General features: G+C 42.0%; 1 protein-coding gene across 1 annotated transcript in view; it reads right to left on the bottom strand.

The window, feature by feature from the left end:
• DNAH7 (dynein axonemal heavy chain 7) overlaps positions 1-20,784 on the bottom strand; it is a 724,465-nt gene that overhangs the window by 554,405 nt on the left and 149,276 nt on the right. The window contains 4 exon segments of the mRNA XM_029606081.1: positions 10,853-10,931; positions 12,718-12,746; positions 12,748-12,846; positions 13,460-13,726. Of these exon segments, the coding sequence (XP_029461941.1) occupies positions 10,853-10,931; positions 12,718-12,746; positions 12,748-12,846; positions 13,460-13,726 (474 nt within the window).

The raw sequence follows: 20,784 nt of genomic DNA, 5'->3' as shown, positions 1-20,784 counted from the left end.
CCATTCTGCTGCCTCCTCTGTGCAGGCCCCGTGGGTTTCCACTTCCTCCATGTTGATCTCGTACATTGTGAGATCCGCATAGAGAAAGTGCTACTCTTGCACATTACCAAAGATTCCATGTGCCAATCAGTAAGAAGTAATTTTTTTTTTTACCTTTGCTGTCTGATCTTAGTTTTCTAATCGGTTGGTCACAGGCTTTTTTTGTTCCACCTTCCCTTTCTTATTTTTTTGCCAATTCCTTTCATATTGTCTTTTTTTCTATTTCTTTTCTCTCCATCTATCTTCTTCCCTCAAACACACAGTCAGGTTCTCATTCTCACATGCTTTCTCTCTCTCACACACACACAAAGGCTCTCACTCTCACATGCTCTCTCTCTCATTCAATCATTCATACAAAGTCTCTCTCTTGCACATGCTGTCGGACTCTCACACACCAAGGCTCTCTCTCACTCCCACGTGCTGTCTTGCTTAAGCACAGGCTCTCACTGTCACATGCCGTCTCTCTCACACACACAGAGGCTCTCATATGCTGTCTCTGCAAACATTCAGGTCCTCACTCCCACACACAGTCTCTCAACTCACTCTCACACACAGACACACAGTCTCTCATATCACTCTCACACACAGACACACAATCTCTCAACTCACTCTCATACACAGACACACAATCTCTCAACTCATCTCATACACGCACACAATCTCTCAGCTCATCTCATACAGACACTCTACGGGCCCTGAGCCTCTTTCTTACCTCTGGGCCTCCTCTTTACGGATCGCTGCAGGATGGGCTCTGCAGCAGCCCTGATCTTCTCGGGCCGATCCGCAGCAGCAGCGGCCCTGATCTTCTCGGGCCAATCCGCGGTGGGGGCCCTGCTACCGGGCCTCCTCCTCTTCTCAGCCCGTTGCAACAACACTGTTCCTCTTCTGCACGTGGCTGATGCTCCTTCTCCTTCCTACCCACGCGGCTCCGGCAACATTTTTCTTCTGGGGCCGTGCAGGCAGGAAGGCGGAGGAGCACCTGCACATTTAGACGTGACCTTGTTCTTCGGGCCGTGGTGACGTGAGCTCCACCACGGCCCTGCTGATCTTCCTGCTGTGTGTCTCCGGCACAGCACAGAGATATTTCACTACTCAGCCGCCAGTGGGATGAGGTCCACCGGTGGCCACATTGGCTCCCCCTGACTTCTCCTTGCTCCGCCCCGTCACGTGCACCGGGCTTGCGCGACACACCGGCACACTGCAGGCGACACACTAAAGTGTCGCGACACACACTTTGGAAAGCTCTGACTTAGACCTTTCAAATCTTAAGAACTATAGACCTATATCAAATTTGCCTTTCTTGGCAAAATTAATTGAAAAAGTAGTGAACAAACAACTTAGTGATCACCTGGAAAACAATGAGAGATTATGCTCGTCGAGGCATGGTTTTCGAAGATTACATAGTACTGCGACACTGTTATTATCCTATCAGATACTTTATTGAGAGAATTTGATCGAGGCCATAGTTATCTACTTGTAATGTTAGATTTTTCAGCCGTTTTTGATACGGTAGACCACGAGATTCTTCTTATGAGGCTACAAGAAATAGGCCTAACTAATAACACTTTGAAATGGTTTTCATCATTTCTAGATAACAGGACATTTATTTATTTTATTTATTTATTAACTTTTATTTACCGACATTCGTGCAGCACATCATGCCGGTTTACAAAGAACTCAGGTGGGCGATACAATAAAACAATAAAACAATGTACAAAGAATAAAATAAAAGTAAAAAACATAACAATGTAACCTTAGAAAAAAATACTATTTCTTACAAAAGGACACACATTAACCGATCATGATCAAAAAGAGATAAATTAAGCAGTAGGGGGGGAAGTTGTTTCTTCTAGGGTATCCATGGGTGGTGTGGGGGGAAGCAGGGACATTTACTGTTAAAATTAAAGACTGTATCTCAGACAAAGTAAAATTAGCTACATGAGTACCACAGGGCTCTGCCCTGTTGGCTACCCTTTTTAATATTTACTTGCTACCCTTATGTCATCTTTTAACTGGTCTTAGTCTAATTTATTTCATTTATGCCAATGGCATACAGATTTTATTTCCAATCAAAAACAGTTTAGAAGATACCTTCAAAATTGTTGAGATGTACTTCAAAATAATTGGGCAACTTTTAGTCCAAATGAAACTGATTTTAAATTTGGATAAATCTGTTTTTATGGTTTTAGATAGAAAAAATGTTAATCTAGAACAGAAATTAATTACTTTAAATAACAATGCAAGTTTTAAGTTAGTAGATATAGCAAGGAACTTAGGCCTCTTTATGGACTATGAATTAAACATGAAAGCACAAAATGAAGGCTTTGGTAAGCTAAGGATGTTAAAACACTTGAAACCACTAATCTCTTGGAAGAATTTTAGATATGTGCTTCAGGTTATGTTGTTCACAGGAATTGACTACTGTAATTCTACCCTACTAGGCCTCCCAAAAAAACTATCCACCCCTTGCAGGTACTCCAGAATGCTGCAGCTTGGTTTTTAACAAATACTAAAAAAAAGAGACCATATTACCCCAGTTTTGCAAAACCTTCATTGGTTACCGGTAGAATTTAGAATAAAACATAAATTATTATGTATTATCCACAAGATTTTATACGGCGAAAAGACAGATTGGTTAAACTCGACTATTAGACTTCATACACCTCAACTTGGGTTAAGATCCGCCAACAAAGGTCTTCTCACAATATCCACTAGGGATGTGAATCGTTTTTTGACGATTTAAAAAAATCGTCAGATATTTTTTAAATCATCAAAAATCGTTAGAGTTGCGATACAATAGAAATTCCCCCGATTTATCGTGAAAAATTGTAAATTGGGGGAGGGCGGGAAAACCGGCACACCAAACAACCCCTAAACCCACCCCGACCCTTTGAAACAAATCCCCCACCCTCCCGAACCCCCCCAAAATGTTTTAAATTACCTGGTGGTCACGTGGGGGGGCCCGGCGCGATCTCCCGCTCTCGGGCCATCGGCGCCATTTTGGCTGCCACTAATATAAATGGCGCCGATGGCCCAATAAAAAAAAAACCCACCCGACCCTTTAAAATGACCCCCTTGACCCCCCCCCCCAAACCATTTAAAATTACCTGGTGGTCCAGCGGGGGCGCGATCTCCCGCTCTCGGGCCATCGGCTGCGTTAATAAAAATGGCGCCGATGGCCCTTTGCCCTTACCCTGTGACAGGGCAAAGGTAGCGCCGGCGCCATTTTGAATATTGGCAATACGGCCTGAGTGCAGGAGATCGCTCCCGGACCCCCGCTGGACCCCCAGAGACTTTTGGCCATCTTGGGGGGGGGGCCTCCTGACTCCCACAAGACTTGCCAAAAGTCCAGCGGTGGTCCGGGAGCGACCTCCTGCACTCGGGCCGTATTGCCAGTATTCAAAATGGCGCCGGCACTACCTTTGCCCTGTCACAGGGGTGAGGGCAAAGGGCCATTGGCATCATTTTTATTAACACAGCCGATGGCCTGAGAGCCGTTGATCGCTCCCCACACTCCCGCTGGACCACCAGGTAATTTTAAAACCTTTTTTGGGGGTTCGGGAGGGTGTTTTGATTATCGGATCAGGCACAGCCGATAATCAGAACTCAAATCGGGCTGGGCGATAAAAATTTTAAGATTTGGATCGGAACCGGAACCGATCAGATTCCGGTTCCGATTCACATCTCCAATATCCTCGGTTATATCCGCCCACCTAAGCGAGGTGAGAAACCGTGCCATTTCAATCGCAGGACCAAAACTTTGGAACAGTCTACCACAAAATTTGAGACTTTAACCCAATTTGAGTAAATTTAAAAAGGAGTTAAAAACATGGGGTTTTCAACAAGCACATAGGGTTGATTCCTAAGACACAGGTTGAGAGTTATATAAGTTTTATGCTTTTACTGTTTCTTTTAAGTAATGAATTTAGATATTTTTAGTTGTATTTTTATTGGATGGTTTATGTAACTTTCATTATAATTCAATTTTTCTTTTATTTATATTATTAACATGCACACCATGGAGATAGAAACTTGTTTTCTAAATAACGGTATAGAAAAGTTGTATAAATAAATAAATAAATAAATACCCCGAGAAAATAGGAAGTGTACAAATCCCAGGGTCAGTTGGGAGGGTGTCCCTAGGGATCATCAAGCTGCTTCCCTGCCAATTCAGCTCAGAGACCAAGGTTCTGAATTCCATGGCACACTCCACTAAGATTCGAGACCCCTGGCGCAGCTGAATTAGGTCTGAGGCCATTGACATTGCTCAACCTGGCTCTTCAAAAGTGGTGCGAAATTGCTCAGTAAATCACTGGAGCTCAAGGAGGATGGGATCTCCACTCTCCAGAGGAGGGAGTCCCAGGCAAGTGCTGCTCCCTCTAGCAATGAGAGAATATAAGTTGTTTTACTTTGGTCATCTGGGAATAAAGAGGCATGCAACTGAAAGTGTATAGGGCATTGATTAAAAAATCCCCAACATTTCTTGGGGTCCCCAGCATAACGGGGTGGAGCTGCTAACTAGTATATGGACTGACTTGGTACTGGGAGTAGCGCAGGTACCACTACTGGTGAAGGTGGGGCGGCAGGTATGGTCAGGGTGTCCAGTTGTATGGCAAGACAGTCCACAGCGGCAGCCAAGAACTCCAAGGCAGCCTGTTCCTGGAATTTGTGAGCCATGTCTGAGTTAGCCTGTAGCGCGGTCAAGCCTGCTGGATCCATGGCCTCAGCAACCTGTTGTGTTCAAAGACCTTTAGGTCAAGGTAGGGTTGATGCAACCTGCAGAGAGGAACCCTACAGGTCCCTACCATCGGCAGGTGGACCTGGATGAAGCAGAGGCTGAGCTGCAGCTTCACTTTTACCAGCCCACATTCCCCTCGGGTTGAGCCTTTAGATGCAGAGGTCGGCAGGTCTTAGGTGGGGGCCTCTGCTAACAGCAGAAAGATCCATTGAGGTAACTGGATTGAAGTAGACAAAGGTCAGACATATCCAGTGGCAGACAGGAGTCAGCGGCAGGCAGCAGTCCAGAGTATCCAGAGGCAGGCAGTGGATAAGAGAATCCAGACGCAGGCAGTGGTCAGTTGCAGGTGACAGTTGAGTGTATCCAGAAGTTAGCCTGAGGTCAATAATATTTATCCATCCAAAGGGAATGGCAGGACAGATAGGGAGGAGAAGAACAGGTGTGCAGCGAGGGCGACACAGAGAACTGAAGAACTGAATACAAGGAATACTGGAACAGGAGACAGCACACTGGAGCAACACACACTACTACTGGAGTAGGGTACCTGTTGCTGAGTCAAGTAGGAAATAGAATACTGCCTTTTTATAAGATTTGGGTGCTAACATCATTGATAGAGATCACAGGGTCTTTCCCACCATGGTCACTTTAAATGTGGGGCAGAGACACTCCACAATCCTAGGGAGGGCACACCAAACAGGAGCCATTGGTGGTATTTCACCACATTAAGCAGTGGCAGTCGGCTTGGTCTAGAATTGTTGGTGGTGTCCTGCCACATTTTGGTCCAGGCCTGGAGGTAAGAGTGGTGGTCTGTGGGGGCAGTTCACAGAGCACCAATCGTAACAGTTAGCTTCTGAATATGCAAATCTCACTTTTGAAAATACTTGTACATGTACATGGACAAATTTAATATAAGTGTGGCCACCAACGATGAATAAGCATACTGTTCGGCCCCAATGAGCAACCTATTTCAGCAACAGGAAATTATTACATTGATCTGCAGCCTAAATGCTTCTGAAATGAATGTAGTCAAAATTTACTAAAACTGGGTCATTGAAAACAAAACTGATGCTTAAAATTGTTGATTGGCTTTAGTTTTCAAGATATGCTACTGAATCAGTATATACAACCTTTAACATGGAATTGTGGAGGATAAATGAGTTAAGAAGGGGAAAAATCTCAAATTAAACCAGAAATGACTAATATACATTTTTGACTGAATCTATGAATAAATCTATGACTGCGTTGGAATGTATGGTTTGGAAAGCCTTCCAGTTAGTGGTAACAAATTTTCTTGGAAACAAGGCAGAAAACTACAAAGAATTGGTGGATAACCTCCTCAAGGCATACAAAAGCCTTGGCTGCAACATGTCACTAAAGATACATTTTTTGTACTCTCATTTAGATTTTATTTCTACCAAACTCCAGAGCAGTGAGCGATGAGCATGGCAAGTGATTTTTCCAGGACATTACAGCAATGGAAAAATGGTATCAGGATAAATGGAGTCCATCAATGCTTGCAGAATATTGCTGGACAGTAACAAGAGATGTTCCCTTTAATAAACACAAGACACAAGCCAAGAAGAGCTAAGTAGCCACTGAATAAGGACTAAATTATGTACATATATATAGCTGTATATAAAGAGCCTGATTTTCAAATGCCAGATAGCAGGATAAGTAGAGGCTGCAGGATAACCGGCTAGCCAGATATCCAGCTATCTGGCTAGCCGGTTAACTTGTGGACAGGCGCTTTGTGGATCAGGGCAACACTACTTATTTATTTATTTATTTATTTTTTTTTAAGCTTTTATATACCGAGGTTTAGCGCATGCCTTCACCCCGGTTTACATTGAAATGAAACAATGATACATAGAACAAGTAGTGAAACAAAAGTATATATAACAGGTCATGGAGCAGGTTGTAACAGGAAATAACTAAAATAGTTTAAGCCAAATAACGAAAATGAATATAGAAACGAAAAACGAGGAAGGTATATACAATAGAGGGGGAGGCAGTGGGAGGAGGAAGGCCAGATAACTTAGCCAGATAACTTAGATCTATAATCATAGGTCCAAAAGACTAACATTTTTTAACCTATGATTAATCATGACTGTTCTTGTGGTGTTATGAAGGTCCTTAAATCATATTACCCCAGTGTTGGTTTCTCTTCACTGGCTCCCAATAAGTTACCGAATACAATACAAGGCTGCATGCATAATACACAATTTAATTTATGGAGACAGAACTGAATGGTTGAATTTCTCTTTAAAGCTACATGTACCACAGAAGAACTTAAGATCTGCTAACAAGGACCTTTTTAACAATTACCAACGATAAGATCAGCAAGATTGAGTCAAGTGAGAGATCGTGCAGTGTCGATAGCGGGAACCAAACTTTGGAACAATTTACCAACAGATTTGAGATTAACGACAGATAATTTACCTAATGATTTTACCTAATGATGCCATCTACCTCTATTTACCTAATGATGCCATCTAGTTATCATTGCTACTACTCTACCTGTCATAAATTATTTGTACACAACAAATAAAGAACCCAAAATGCACAGTCCTCTTAATAGTAATCCAAACACAACAAAAGGACACTGTGTAATATTTCTGATACTGTGACAGATCTTTTCAGCCTAGATTTTTTAAATGGCGATGGAACCGCATCAGCAAGCCTGACAACGGCAGTATAAATCGTCGGTTCAGTGTGCTGCGGCAGTCAAAAAAGCAAACAGAATGTTGGGAATTATTAGAAAGGGAATGGTGAATAAAACGGAAAATGTCATAATGCCTCTGTATCACTCCATGGTGAGACCGCACCTTGAATACTGTGTACAATTCTGGTCGCCGCATCTCAAAAAAGATATAATTGCAATGGAGAAGGTACAGAGAAGGGCTACCAAAATGATAAGGGGAATGGAACAACTCCCCTATGAGGAAAGACAAAAAGAGGTTAGGACTTTTCAGCTTGGAGAAGAGACGACTGAGGGGGGATATGATAGAGGTGTTTAAAATCATGAGAGGTCTAGAACGGGTAGATGTGAATCGGTTATTTACTCTTTCGGATAGTAGAAAGACTAGGGGGCACTCCATGAAGTTAGCATGGGGCACATTTAAAACTAATCGGAAAAAGTTCTTTTTTACTCAACGCACAATTAAACTCTGGAATTTGTTGTCAGAGGATGTGGTTAGTGCAGTTAGTATAGCTGTGTTTAAAAAAGGATTGGATAAGTTCTTGGAGGAGAAGTCCATGACATGCTATTAAGTTCACTTAGAGAATAGCCACTGCCATTAGCAATGGTAAAATGGAATAGACTTAGTTTTTGGGTACTTGCCAGGTTCTTATGGCCTGGATTGGCCACTGTTGGAAACAGGATGCTGGGCTTGATAGACCCTTGGTCTGACCCAGTATGGCATTTTCTTATGTTCTTAACAAACTGCCGTCCGGTCTACTCATCACTTGCGGAGTATGTTCAACAGAACCGAAACTTTAAGTTTCGGTTCTGTTGAACATACTCCTGAAGAAGCGACTGTTGAGTCGCGAAACACTGGCCGCTGTCGGGTCCATGGGTCCATGTTTAAATTGCTGACGGGAACAGATGAACTAAAAAAGTTTAATATTGGAATTTTGAATTGTTTTTTGTAAGTACTTTGGTTATAAAAAATACCGCAAGTGACGAGTAGACCGGACGGCAGTTTGTTATACTGCCGTTGTCAGGCTTGCTGATGCGGTTCCATCGCCATTTAAAAAATCTAGGCTGAAAAGATCTGTCAGAGTATCAGAAATATTACACAGTGTCCTTTTGTTGTGTTTGTTTTATAAATTATTTGTAAACAGATGTGATATGTAGATTGAGCACCGGTATATAAAAACAAATAAATAAATAAATAAGAAAAAATTTAAGGCCAACCTTAAAACCTGGCTTTTTAAATGCACATACACAGAAAATAGACCACAGGTTTAAATGCGTGCACACAGACTTTTGACCAAAGGCAGATGTCTAATTGTGTAATGTTTATTACTGTCTAATATTTATGCTTTTACTATTTATTAGCTCGTTTGATATTTATAGATCTCTAATAATATTTCGAGGAACAGCTTTATCTTGAATTTTTAACAGCTAAACCTTTTATTATTGTACTTTTAAATTTTTATTATTATTGTACTTTTAAATTTTTAGCTGTTATCACTTATTATTGAATGTATTTATTGTATTTCTTTATTGTATCTAAACTGTAAACCGCTGTGAAGGCTAAGGCCAATGTGGTGGTATATAAAAAACAATAAACTATAAACTATATCCAGTTTCTGTGCTCTGCTAAATCTTTAAAAAAATGTTTCCTGTTTGAGTGTCTTTCTGTTGTGATTTAATTTTCACTCTCACTTCTTGGATCTTTCCTTGACGATTTTGTAATCATTGTTATCCTTGTAACTTAGCCAGATAAGCTATATCCGGCTAAGTTACTTAGCCGGCTAGACTTTCAATAGCTATCCCATTGGTTTTTGGGTTTTTGTTTCATAGTAAATTTTATTTCTATAATCCTTTTGATGATTTAATTTTTAAAGTGTTACATAAATAGGACATGTGAAATATTTTGCAACCATAAATACAAGAAAAGACCTACATTTACAATTTATAATTAAAACTTTACTACAGACTATAGAAGTAAAATGTAAAAACTTAAATATTATGGAAACAGCAGCCAATTAGCTGGTTTAACTGTCATATTTGAATTCAGCACATTAACATCAATAATAAATGACACATTTTATTGCTGAAGGAGTTGACTTCTAAAAACATTTGTATACCAGTGTTATATCCCATAGATATTAACTGGTGTTATGGGATATTGCTGCACCATGGATCCCATACTCATAACATCGTTGCTTACAAATGTCAGATTCAGACTGTGTAGGGATACTATACAAATGTATTTAAAGCTGTTTACTTTCTTGCATCTTAACACTGATAAAGTTTATTCAAAAAGAACAATCAGTTTTCCACTAGTGTAGTATTTCCACTAATATAGTGTTTCAGCAAAAGTCAGGGTGATGGATTGCTGTTTCTTTCTAGAATGAATAAAATCTGCAATGGGGTCATTTTTCACGAGCTTTAACCAGCTAACTTCAGGAGTTAGCTAGGTACACCTAAATGGTTAAAAATCCCCCTCCCCTCGATAGGTAAAATTATACCATTTAAAATTGCAAAATGGTCAAATTGAGCCGGATAAAAAAAAGTGGTGACCCAAGGGGGTATTCCAGGGGTGGCTTTACAGTTTAGCGGGTTGGTGCTGATTTTGAACTGCTTTCAGATAAATAGCTGTCCTAAATTTAGCCAGGCACATATTGTCAGGCTTGATTAATGCTAATTTTCAGACCAAAACCTAGCTCCATAGGTCTAGCTGAAAATTTTCCTAAAGATAATCAAGCAATATTACCTCCCACTTAGCAGGTTTCTGAAAATGGTCCCCCAATTGGGGATATTTTCAGAGCCACTGATGAGCATAAACCCCGGTTTCCTGCACATAAATGGCTCTTTGAATACAGCCCTGGTGTAAAAGTATGCACATAATCTGATTACACATGCACTTTTATGTACATTCACAGTAGATGTTTTGAGGGAGGGTCAGAGTTGGGACAAGAGTAAGACTTATATGCAGACTTTGAGATTTTTAAAAAATCTGCATATAATTTTACACACAAAAGTTATACGCTACTAGAAATAGGAATTTTATGTAGATAAAATCACTTTGAAAATAAGCAGTAAAGTCTGTGTATGACAGGTATGAACAGACTTTACTGTTATACGTGGTGTTCTAATGAGGACACTTTGTGATGTCATCCTAATGGCAATGGACAAGTAAAAGCACTGAAGTGATATCACAAACTCTGCAATTAAATTTTAACCATTAATAAACAGCTTGGTACTTAGGTTCACAAAATGTATGCAGGGTTTGTTACATTGGCTAAGAGCCTCCCCCCTCCCCCCCCCCCCCCCCCCACACACACACACATTGTGCCTTATTGATTTAAAAAAAATACTGCTCAAATAAGAAATTATAAATGTACCTTTAACTCCATGAGTTCATGTGTGTTTTGAGGAGTAGTAAGAGCTTGTTCTGCTATTTTCTCAAAATCAACACATAAACTGAAATAGAGGGGAGGGGGAAACAAAAAATTGACATATATGTAAAACAAAATAGTCTTCCTGTACTGTGTGCATAAGCATATACTGTACATCAGTTGCCTAGAACAGGGATCCCCAAATTACAGCCCATGGACCATTTGGCCTCCAACCCATGCATTTTCTTCCTGTGCCCGTATCCGGCATAATAAAGAAGGTGTTTTTTCCCCTCAGACAAGATAGTGGTAGAAAAGCTGGCAAGGTTTCCCAGGTCCTGCCAGTGAGAGAAGAGTAGATGGACCCGAAGCCAATAAAGGAGCTGCTGGCAAAAAGGCCAGGCCCCTCCAGTGGAAGAAGAGAAGTTGGAACCTGCAGCCAATAAGGGAGCCACTGGCAGGGAGGACAGGCCCTACCAGCAGAAGAAGAGAAGAGCAGGGGAAGATCCATAAGAAGCCGAGGTGAAAGGATGGAGGGGGTAATGAAGTGAATGGAAAAGAGGAGGTAAGAATGAATGAGGGAAGGGGTTTAGAGAGAGAAGGAAAAAGAGGGGTGAATAAGGGAGAAGTGAAGAGAAAGGAGGTAGTGAGAGAGGGTGGGGTTTGAGTGAGAGTGGAGGAAATGTGAGTGAGAGTGGAGGAAATCATCAACCTTCTTTGATTAAGTTCACACATCCCCATGTTACTGCACCTAACTTAGCAAGTTCCATGTATTTCGTTCTCTGCTTATATTTGGCCCTTTCTAGCCCTAACTGCTCAATGCTATCCACTGTCTAATACTATATTATATTTAATATAATTCTAATTTATTGTAATGTTTACCTAATGTTCTATATTCCTAATGTTTTATTCAAAGTTTACTCAATGTTTCATGTTCTATGTAACGCTTTCATGCGAGGTTATTGTTTCACCGTAAACCGGTTTGATTTGTATCCCATGCAAGAAGATCGGTATATAAAAATAAAAAATAAATAAATAAATAAATAAATAAATAAATAAATAAATAAAATAAATGGGCGTGAGAGGGAGGGGAGAAAAGGGGAGGGGATTGAATAAGAGGAAAGTGGAGTGATTGAAGGGAGGAGAAAGAAGGGGCACGAAGGGAGGTGAAAGAGAGAGGGGTTGGTAAAGGGAAGGGAAGGGAGTAAATGAGAAGGAAAAGGAGTTAATTAGGAGGGGAGGGTTGAGAGACAAAAGGGTAAAGAGGGGAGGGGAGTAAATGAAGGAGTGAGTGTAGAAATAAAGGGAATGAAGGGGAGGGGTGTGAATAAAAGGCAGGGGAAGGGGTGCGATGGGAGAAGAGGAAGTGTCACATGCACACACACTCACCCTCACCCCTCAGGGGGCAGAGAAAGGGGAAGGCAGGATAGCTAGGGGTATGGCAGGGTTGCCAAGTCTGACAAATGTGAAATATTAATATTACTGACATGCTATGTGCCACACTCCTGGAACCCTACCCCCTAACTCCCCCCACCCCCCCCATTTCATATCATCAAAAGGGCCTGACATATACACTTACCACCCCCCACCCCAGGTAAGGAACTCTAAGGGGGGGGGCAGCCTTCCTGGCGATTTGAAGTGCCCTATGTGACCCTTCACTTGCAAAGTTTGAGAACCCCTGGCCTAAAAGACTGAACAGTGATATAATAGAAAGATAAATATTGCGACAGCAATTACTTTTGGAATGCAAGAATGATATATAAGTACATACGATTTACCATACTGGGTCAGATCAGAGGTAAAAAAAATGTTTCAGCTTCATTACTTCTACTTAAAACTAAAAAGAACTTTAACGACTTTTGACATTTCAGTACCTCCTGTTTGTATTCTGATGATCTTGAAAACATTTTGGCTATCAGTTTTCCACAAATAGCATCTGACCGCTTTGCCAGAGTCCTGATCAGTTCATCACAATGTAATTCAAACATCCCTAAGCGAAGGAACTGCAACACAAGTGTAGGAACTTAAGTTTGTTCAGTAAAGAACGTATGAATGGCTACCTATAAAAGAAATAAAGTACCTCCTAAAATGTATAATTTCTCGCAAAGCACTGCACTGCAACATCTTCCTAACTTTATCTGTTTTCATATTTAACAAGATTTTAATACAAAAGATGAAAAACATTGACAAGTTATTCTTAAACATTTTCCTATGAATGTCTCATTAAAGAAACACCATCAGGGATGGTAAAAAAAAGAAAGCTGACATCTGATCATAACTATGATGAAGCAGCAAAGATATGCAAATTTAAGTAAGAGATTCAGTAGCAATCTGGCTCAGCAGTGAGGAATTGAAAAGAAATTAAACTTATATTTGATATCAGGTCTTTTACTTTTTTACAGTACTAGCTTTTCCTGACTGCAGGCTCTAATGCAAGAACATTTTCCTACCTGACATTGAATACCCTCATCTTCAGCCCTGGACATCAAAGTTCAGGTAAGCCCACTCATGGGAACAACTACAAAATTATACCAATTTACTCTGGAATAAGTTCATCTCATGAGAATATTTTCCCTCAAACAGCATATGAAAACAATGATTCTTTAGGAAATTTACCTTTCTAGAATTGAATTGGATTTCTTCAGCAATATTTTGATATCTGAGAACTTCCTTCATTGTTTCTTCAAAGGTATGCTCCTCTGTCAAAAACTGTTCCACATCTAAATCAGCTTGTTTGGTGATCAAGAAACTATACTTGTCATATTGCGTGAGGTGTTCTTTAGGTAGGACACTGTCTTTATCAATCTCTTCTTTAACTTTCCTCCTATGCTCTTCCACAATTTCCTCAAGGATTATTGGCTTCAAGTTGGTCTTGCTTCCAGGCTTAAAAGAAAGAAACATAGAAACATAGAAATGACGGCAGAAGAAGACCAAACGGCCCATCCAGTCTGCCCAGCAAGCTTTTCACTTATTTTTTCTCATACTTACTTTTGGCCCTTATTAGTAACTTTTTGGTTCTATTTACCTTCCACCCTCACCATTGATGTAGAGAGCAGTGCTGGAGCTGCATCTAAGTGAAGTATCTAGCTTAATTGGTTAGGGGTAGTAACCGCCGCAATAAGAAAGCTACTCCCATGCTTATTTGTTTACCCAGCCTGTACAATTCAGTCCTTGTGGGTTGCTGTCTGAATATAAATCCTCTTTTCTTCATTCCCCCTGCCACTGAAGCAGTGAGCTGCGCTGGATATGTATCCCAAGTGAAGTATCAGACTTAATTGATTCTGGGTAGTAACCACCATAACAAGCAAGCTACACCCATGCTTATTTATTTACCCAGACTATGTAATTCAGTCCTTGTTGGTTGTGGTCTGAATATAAATCCTCTTTTTCTTCATTCCCCCCCCTGCCGTTGAAGCAGAGAGCTATGCTGGATATGCATTGAAAGTGAAGTATCAGGCTTATTTGGTTTGGGGTAGTAACTGCCACAACAAGCAAGCTACTTCCCCGCTTTTTTGTGAATGCAAATCCTTTTTTCCACATTTTCTCCTGCCATTGAAGCATAGAGCAATGTTGGAGTCACATTAACCGTGTATATGTTTATTAAATAAGGGTATTAATCTCCAGGTAGTAGGTGTCATTCCCGCAAGCCACCCCCATGCCTCTTCTCTTCATTCACATCCTCTAGATTTTATTGATCCACAGTGTTTATCCCACGCCCCTTTGAAATCCTTCACAGTTTTGGTCTTCACCACTTCTTCCGGAATGGCATTTCAGGCATCCACCACCCTCTCCGTGAAGAAATACTTCCTGACATTGGTTCTGAGTCTTCCTCCCTGGAGCTTCAAATCATGAACTCTGGTTCTGCTGATTTTTTTCCAATGAAAAAGGTTTGTCATTGTCTTTGGATCATTAAAACCTTCCAAGTATCTGAAAGTCTGTATCATATTACCTCTGCTCCTCCTTTCCTCCAGGGTGACATATTTAGATTCTTCAATCCCTCCTCATAAGTCATTTGATAATATCCAAACAGGAAATACTAGATGCTAACGCTACAGTATCTTTGTTTTGTAGTGTGAGACTTCTCCTAAACATTTCATACTACAGAGAAGAGGGATAAACTGACCTGGCAGAAGAAATCCAGTGCTTTTCATTCTACATATTTCTCAAATGCAACACTTTCAAAGTAAAGGAATAATGATTCAAAAGCAGAAAAAAACCCCCTCTGATATATAGCATTAAGAATTTGAACATTATGGGACTTATTCACCAAAATTATGCAAAATAAGGCCATATAACATGCACAAAAAATAGTATGTCATGTATTAAGGCCCTAGCATGCATGATAGTAACAACTGCACATTAAGATTAGCTTGTGTGTGCATTTACATAAAGGAATGTCATATGCTAATTAGGTTTTAGCAGGCATGTGGAAAAATGCGGTGTGCTCTCTTTCACCTGTCATTTCCTGCATTCCCTCTAACGCCAAAAATTAAATAGCTGCCTCAAACCAGATATTAAGATAATGTACCAGAGGAGCTATTACTCTAACTTGTAATACTAAGGAGATGCCATAGTTTCTGGCCTCCCTTTAGTATTGCAAATAAAGTAGAACAAAATAAAGGAGCCTTTGTTGCCCAGTCCTGCCCTCTACCCTCCCGACACAAAACAATAGAGATTTCTATTCCATGAACCCCCCACTGACCCTCCCAACACATAAAAGAAGGGGATTCCATGTCCTGATCCTCTCACCACCCTGCCAGGGGCCTCCATTCCATGATTAACACCCCCCCCCCCCCAAACAAACACACAGATACAATCTCCTGGGTGAAAAAACATGGGGCTGTCAAGCTTCCAATACCCATGAAGAAAAATCTAGGGACCTGAGTGCTCATCCCTAACTACCAGCCCTCCTTGGTACCCCTAAAACGTGCTGCCCAACACCTACCTTAGGCGCTAACATGGAGGCAAGAGAAAATCCCTCTACCTTTTGGCCTGACACTGCTGACAGCCAAAATGGCACCATCTCATGAGTTCCTTTGCCCTTGCCTTTTTCTACAGGAAGAAGATAGAGAGTTTGAAAGCCCCTTGCTTTTTTCAACTAAGAGGTGAGTGTAGAATTAGGGCAGTCAGGCCACTTTAAGTGTCAGAAAGATGGAGAAAGGACAGGGGCATAGAGTCCTTATATATCGGCAAGTGGGAGATAAGGGGGATATAACAATTTGCTTTCCCAGGGGGGAGATGGAATCCCCCATGCTAATTGTCTTTCTCAATTTCAGCCAGTTAGCAAAGAAATTTCTATTGTGCACAGGCTAACATTTATTTAGGTTAGCATGCATGTTATTATTTATTTTGTGTATTTATATTCCACTTTTCAGATTATATTTAGGTATTGTACGTATTTCACTGTCCCCAGAAGGCTCACAATCTAACAGGGTCATTTATGAAGCTGCGATATTTTATTGTGGGAAGCACAAAATATTGTGGGGGATGGCATCCCCCGCAATATTTTGCTCCTCCCTGACAAACTATCATGGCGATCATGCCATGTGATGTTTTTTATCATGGGGCAAATGTGCGACAAATTATCATGTGGCAAACCATGCCTACATACGAAATGGTAGCCTACCTCGGCCAGAGCCCCTATAGTGTTAAAGGGCCCAAGACCTGAATTGAAACCCCCCAAATACATAAATGACAATGGGGATCTAGGTAGGACAACTCCTGCCCACCCTGGAACCACCTGCGAGTATTCTCGCAATAAAAAAGTAAAAAAAAAAAAAGGTTAAATTGTGCAGTGCTTGCATTTTGTTCCTATAACATGATAAGTGTAAAGTCTGGTGGAAGCCATTTTGGAAAATGGCATTAATCAGGCCCAGAGCTAAAGGATGCTCGAACCCCCATTGTGTTACCAATGCTACATTTAAAGGTATGGGGGAATCCGGTGAAGTGGAGATGTGGGGGGCCCCTAGATCACAATGGCTTTTTTTCCGAGGCAAGGGAGGGGGAGGAGAGGGGTATGAGCCTACTCTAATCCACCAGGGAATTAGTCTTTTGAGAAGGGGTATGCAGGGGGAGGGGGATTGTGGTGGAACCCTGGGTGTTTCCTATTACCGGGGGGGAGCTCTTGTTGAGTTAGGTGTTCACTATAAAAAGGAGGGGTTTAGATAGAGGGGTGGGCATCATCATGCAATTTTTCTTATTATTTTATTTTACTTTTTTATTGTGGGGCTGCCTCAATGCCTCAATGGGATGGATGAGGGAGTCTACCTAGACTCCCTGGGACATTTATGTATTTGAAGCGAGCAATTTTTGGGAATTCTGTCTCTTTAAGAGGGCTAACAATCCACACAATAAGAGAATCTTTTTATGAATACAATATTATCATGCAAAACATATTTTTATGAATATAAAAGCACAACCCTCACTAGACAATGTTAAAACTGACTAATCAACATCCACTCACTTCATTCACACCAATAAAAATACAACATCTAGAAACAATGTAAAGCAAAATTGCTTACCTTGTAATAGGTGTTATCCCAGGACAGCAGAATGTAGTCCTCACATATGGGTGCGGGAAAACTTTCTGTCAAAGTTTCTAGAAACTTTTGACTGGCCCAGTGAGGCCACTGAGCATACCCAGCATGCCATGATATTCTCTGCCACAGGTGTCTCTCTTCAGTCTCGTATGTAGCAAAAGCGTTAGCAAAAAAGAATAATAAAGGTAGAAGGCCCAACTCCGCGGGGTGGCGGGTGGGTTCTGTGAGGACTACATCCTGCTGTCCTGGGATAACACCTATTACAAGGTAAGCAATTTTGCTTTATCCCAGGACAAGCAGGATGCTAGTCCTCACATATGGGTGATTAGCAAGCTAGAGGCTGAGTCATTTGGTAGTGAAATATTGTTGTTGAAATGAGTCAGCTGAAGATCACAGCAGGATGGATGTAGAAGGAGTTGGGTTTAAACTGGAAACAAGTTCTTTAAGACAGATTGTCCGTAAGCTGAATCTTGTCTTCCTTGCTTGTCCAAACAGTAATGAGCTGCGAAAGTGTGAAGTGAACTCCATGTTGCTGCTTTACATATGTCAAGTATTGGCACTGAACGATAGTGTGCAACTGAAGTTGACATTGCTCTTACTGCATGTGCTTTTACTTGCCCTTGGAGAGGAAGGCCTGCTTGTTCGTAACAAAACTGTATACAATCTGCTAGCCAATTGGATAGAGTATGTTTACCCACTGCCTTGCCCGGTTTGTTTGGGTCATAGGAATCAAAGAGTTGATTGGATTTCCTGTGGATTGTAGTGCGGTTTAAGTAAAAAGACAGAGTACGCTTGCAATCTAAGGTGTGTAAGGCTCTCTCTCCTTGGTGAGAGTGAGGCCTTGGAAAGAATGTGGGTAAAACTATAGATTGGTTTAAGTGGAATTCCGTAACTATCTTAGGAAGGAATTTAGGATGAGTTCGGAGAACCACTCTGTCATGTAAGAACTTAGGGGTAGATTTTCAAACTGCGCGAATTGGCGTACTTTTGCTGGCGCATCAGGCGCAAGCAAAAATACGCGGGATTTTAGTAGATACACGCGTAGCTGCGCATATCCGCTAAAATCCTGGATCGGCGCGCGCAAGGCTATCAATTCTGTATAGCCGGCGCGCGCCGGCTACCCCCGTTCCCTCCGAGGCCGCTCCGAAATCGGAGCGGCCTCGGAGGGAACTTTCTTTTGCCCTCCCCTCACCTTCCCCTCCCTTCCCCTACCTAACCCACCCGCCCGGCCCTGTCTAAACCCCCCCCTTACCTTTGTCGGGGGATTTACGCCTCCCGGAAGGAGACGTAAATCCCCGCGCGCCGGGACGCGACCTGGGGGCGGGTACGGAGGGCGCGGCCATGCCCCCGGATCGCCCCGGGCCGTAACCACGCCCCTGGGCCCGCCCCCAAAACGCTGCCGACACGCCCCCAAAACGCCGCGCCGACCGGGCCCGACACGCCCCCCTCAGAAAACCCCAGGACTTACGTGAGTCCTGGGGCTTGGCGCGCGCCGGTAGGCCTATGTAAAATAGGCGCACCGGCGCGCAGGGCCCTACTCGGGCGGATTTAGGTGAATTTAGGCGAGCAGAGCTCTTAAATCCGCCCCTTAGTGTAGGGTTCATATGTGACAAGTGCTTGTAACTCACTAACCCTTCTAGCTGATGTAATGGCTATGAGGAAGATAGTTTTCCATGTAAGAAATTTTAGATCACTGGAATCTATGGGTTCAAAAGGAGAACGCATGAGTCTGGTTAGAACCAAATTTAGATCCCATTGTGTGACTGGGTGTCTAATTGGTGGTTTGAGGTGAATTAAATCTCTCATAAACCTGCTGACAAGAGGTTGTGTAGAGATAGGTGCATCTGCTACCTGATTATGGTAAGCTGAAATTGCACTAAAATGTACTCTTACAGATGAAGTCTGTAGACCAGATTCTGAAAGATGGTACAAGTAGTCTAGTAAAGACTTTGTAGGGCAAGTGAAAGGATTGATGTCATTTTGCTTGTACCACAAAAGTGTATCTCTTCCATTTGGAAGCATAGTTCTTCCTTGTGGAAGGTTTACGTGAAGCTATAAGAACTTGGGGTATGTTGGATGAAAGATTGAGTGGTTGTAAGATCAAGCTTTCAACATCCAAGCAGTCAGGGATAGGGATTGGAGGTTGGGATGGCGCAACCGACCCTGATCCTGAGTTATGAGAGTGGGAGCTACTCCCAGTCGAATGGGATCCCTGACTGAGAGGTCTAGAAGTGTGGGAAACCATACTTGTCGAGGCCAATATGGGGCTATGAGTATCATAGTCCCCTTGTCCTGTTGTAGCTTCACCAGAGTTTTGGTTATGAGCGGTATTGGAGGATACGCGTAGAGTAGGCCTGAGGTCCAAGGGCGAGCAAATGCGTCCTTGGCTGGTCGGTTGTTCAGGTTGTATAGGAAACAGTAGTTGTCCACTTTGTGATTCAGATGTGATGCAAAGAGGTCTACTGTTGGTTGTCCCCAACGTTGAAATATCCTGGTCACTAGTGTGGGATCCAGGGACCATTCGTGTGGTTGGAATTGACGACTGAGTCTGTCCGCCACTACATTGTGTATGCCTGCCAGATAAGTGGCCTTGAGAAACATGGAGTTGTTCAAGGCCCATCCCCATATTTGAGCTGCCTCTTGACAAAGGAGGTACGAGCCTGTCCCTCCTTGTTTGTTGATGTACCACATGGCTACTGTGTTGTCTGTTTGGATCAGCATAGTCTTGTTTGTAAGGCAGTCCTTGAAGGCATGCAGAGCATAACATATAGCTCGAAGTTCCAGGAAATTGATTTGAAAAGTTGCTTCGAACTTTGTCCATGTTCCTTGTGTTTGGAGATTCCCTATGTGAGCTCCCCAACCCAAGGTGAATGCATCTGTAATTATAGTTATCTGTGGGACTGGTTGTTGAAAGGGTAGGCCCTTGCACAAATTGTCCTTGTTCACCCACCATAGTAGAGAAGAACGTAGTTGGTGGGTTACTTGAATTGGAGAATGCAGTGGTTGAATAGCTTATATCCATTGTGATCTTAAAGTCCATTGGGTTAATCTCATGGCTAATCGTGCCATTGGAGTGACATGAACTGTGGATGCCATGTGGCCTAGTAATGTTAGAAACTGATGAGCTGTTGCTTGTTTCTTGGAGTGAATCGAGTTTGCCAGTAGGGAAAGTGTGTTTGCTCGATCTTCTGGTAGAAAAGCCTTCGAGAGGCTGGTGTTCAAATCTGCTCCTATGAATTGTAGCAGATGGGTTGGAGTTAGATGTGATTTTGGATAATTGATGAGAAATCCCATGGAGTGTAGTAGAGAAATTGTTCGGTTGAGAGACTGTATTGCCCCTTGTTGAGATTGGCTTCTGATGAGTCATTCGTCCAGATATGGGAAAACATGTACACCTTCTTT

This window comes from Rhinatrema bivittatum, chromosome 6 (genome assembly GCF_901001135.1).
Source record: "Rhinatrema bivittatum chromosome 6, aRhiBiv1.1, whole genome shotgun sequence".
Taxonomy (NCBI): Eukaryota; Metazoa; Chordata; class Amphibia; order Gymnophiona; family Rhinatrematidae; genus Rhinatrema; species Rhinatrema bivittatum.
This window is presented reverse-complemented; position numbering and strand designations above follow the sequence as displayed.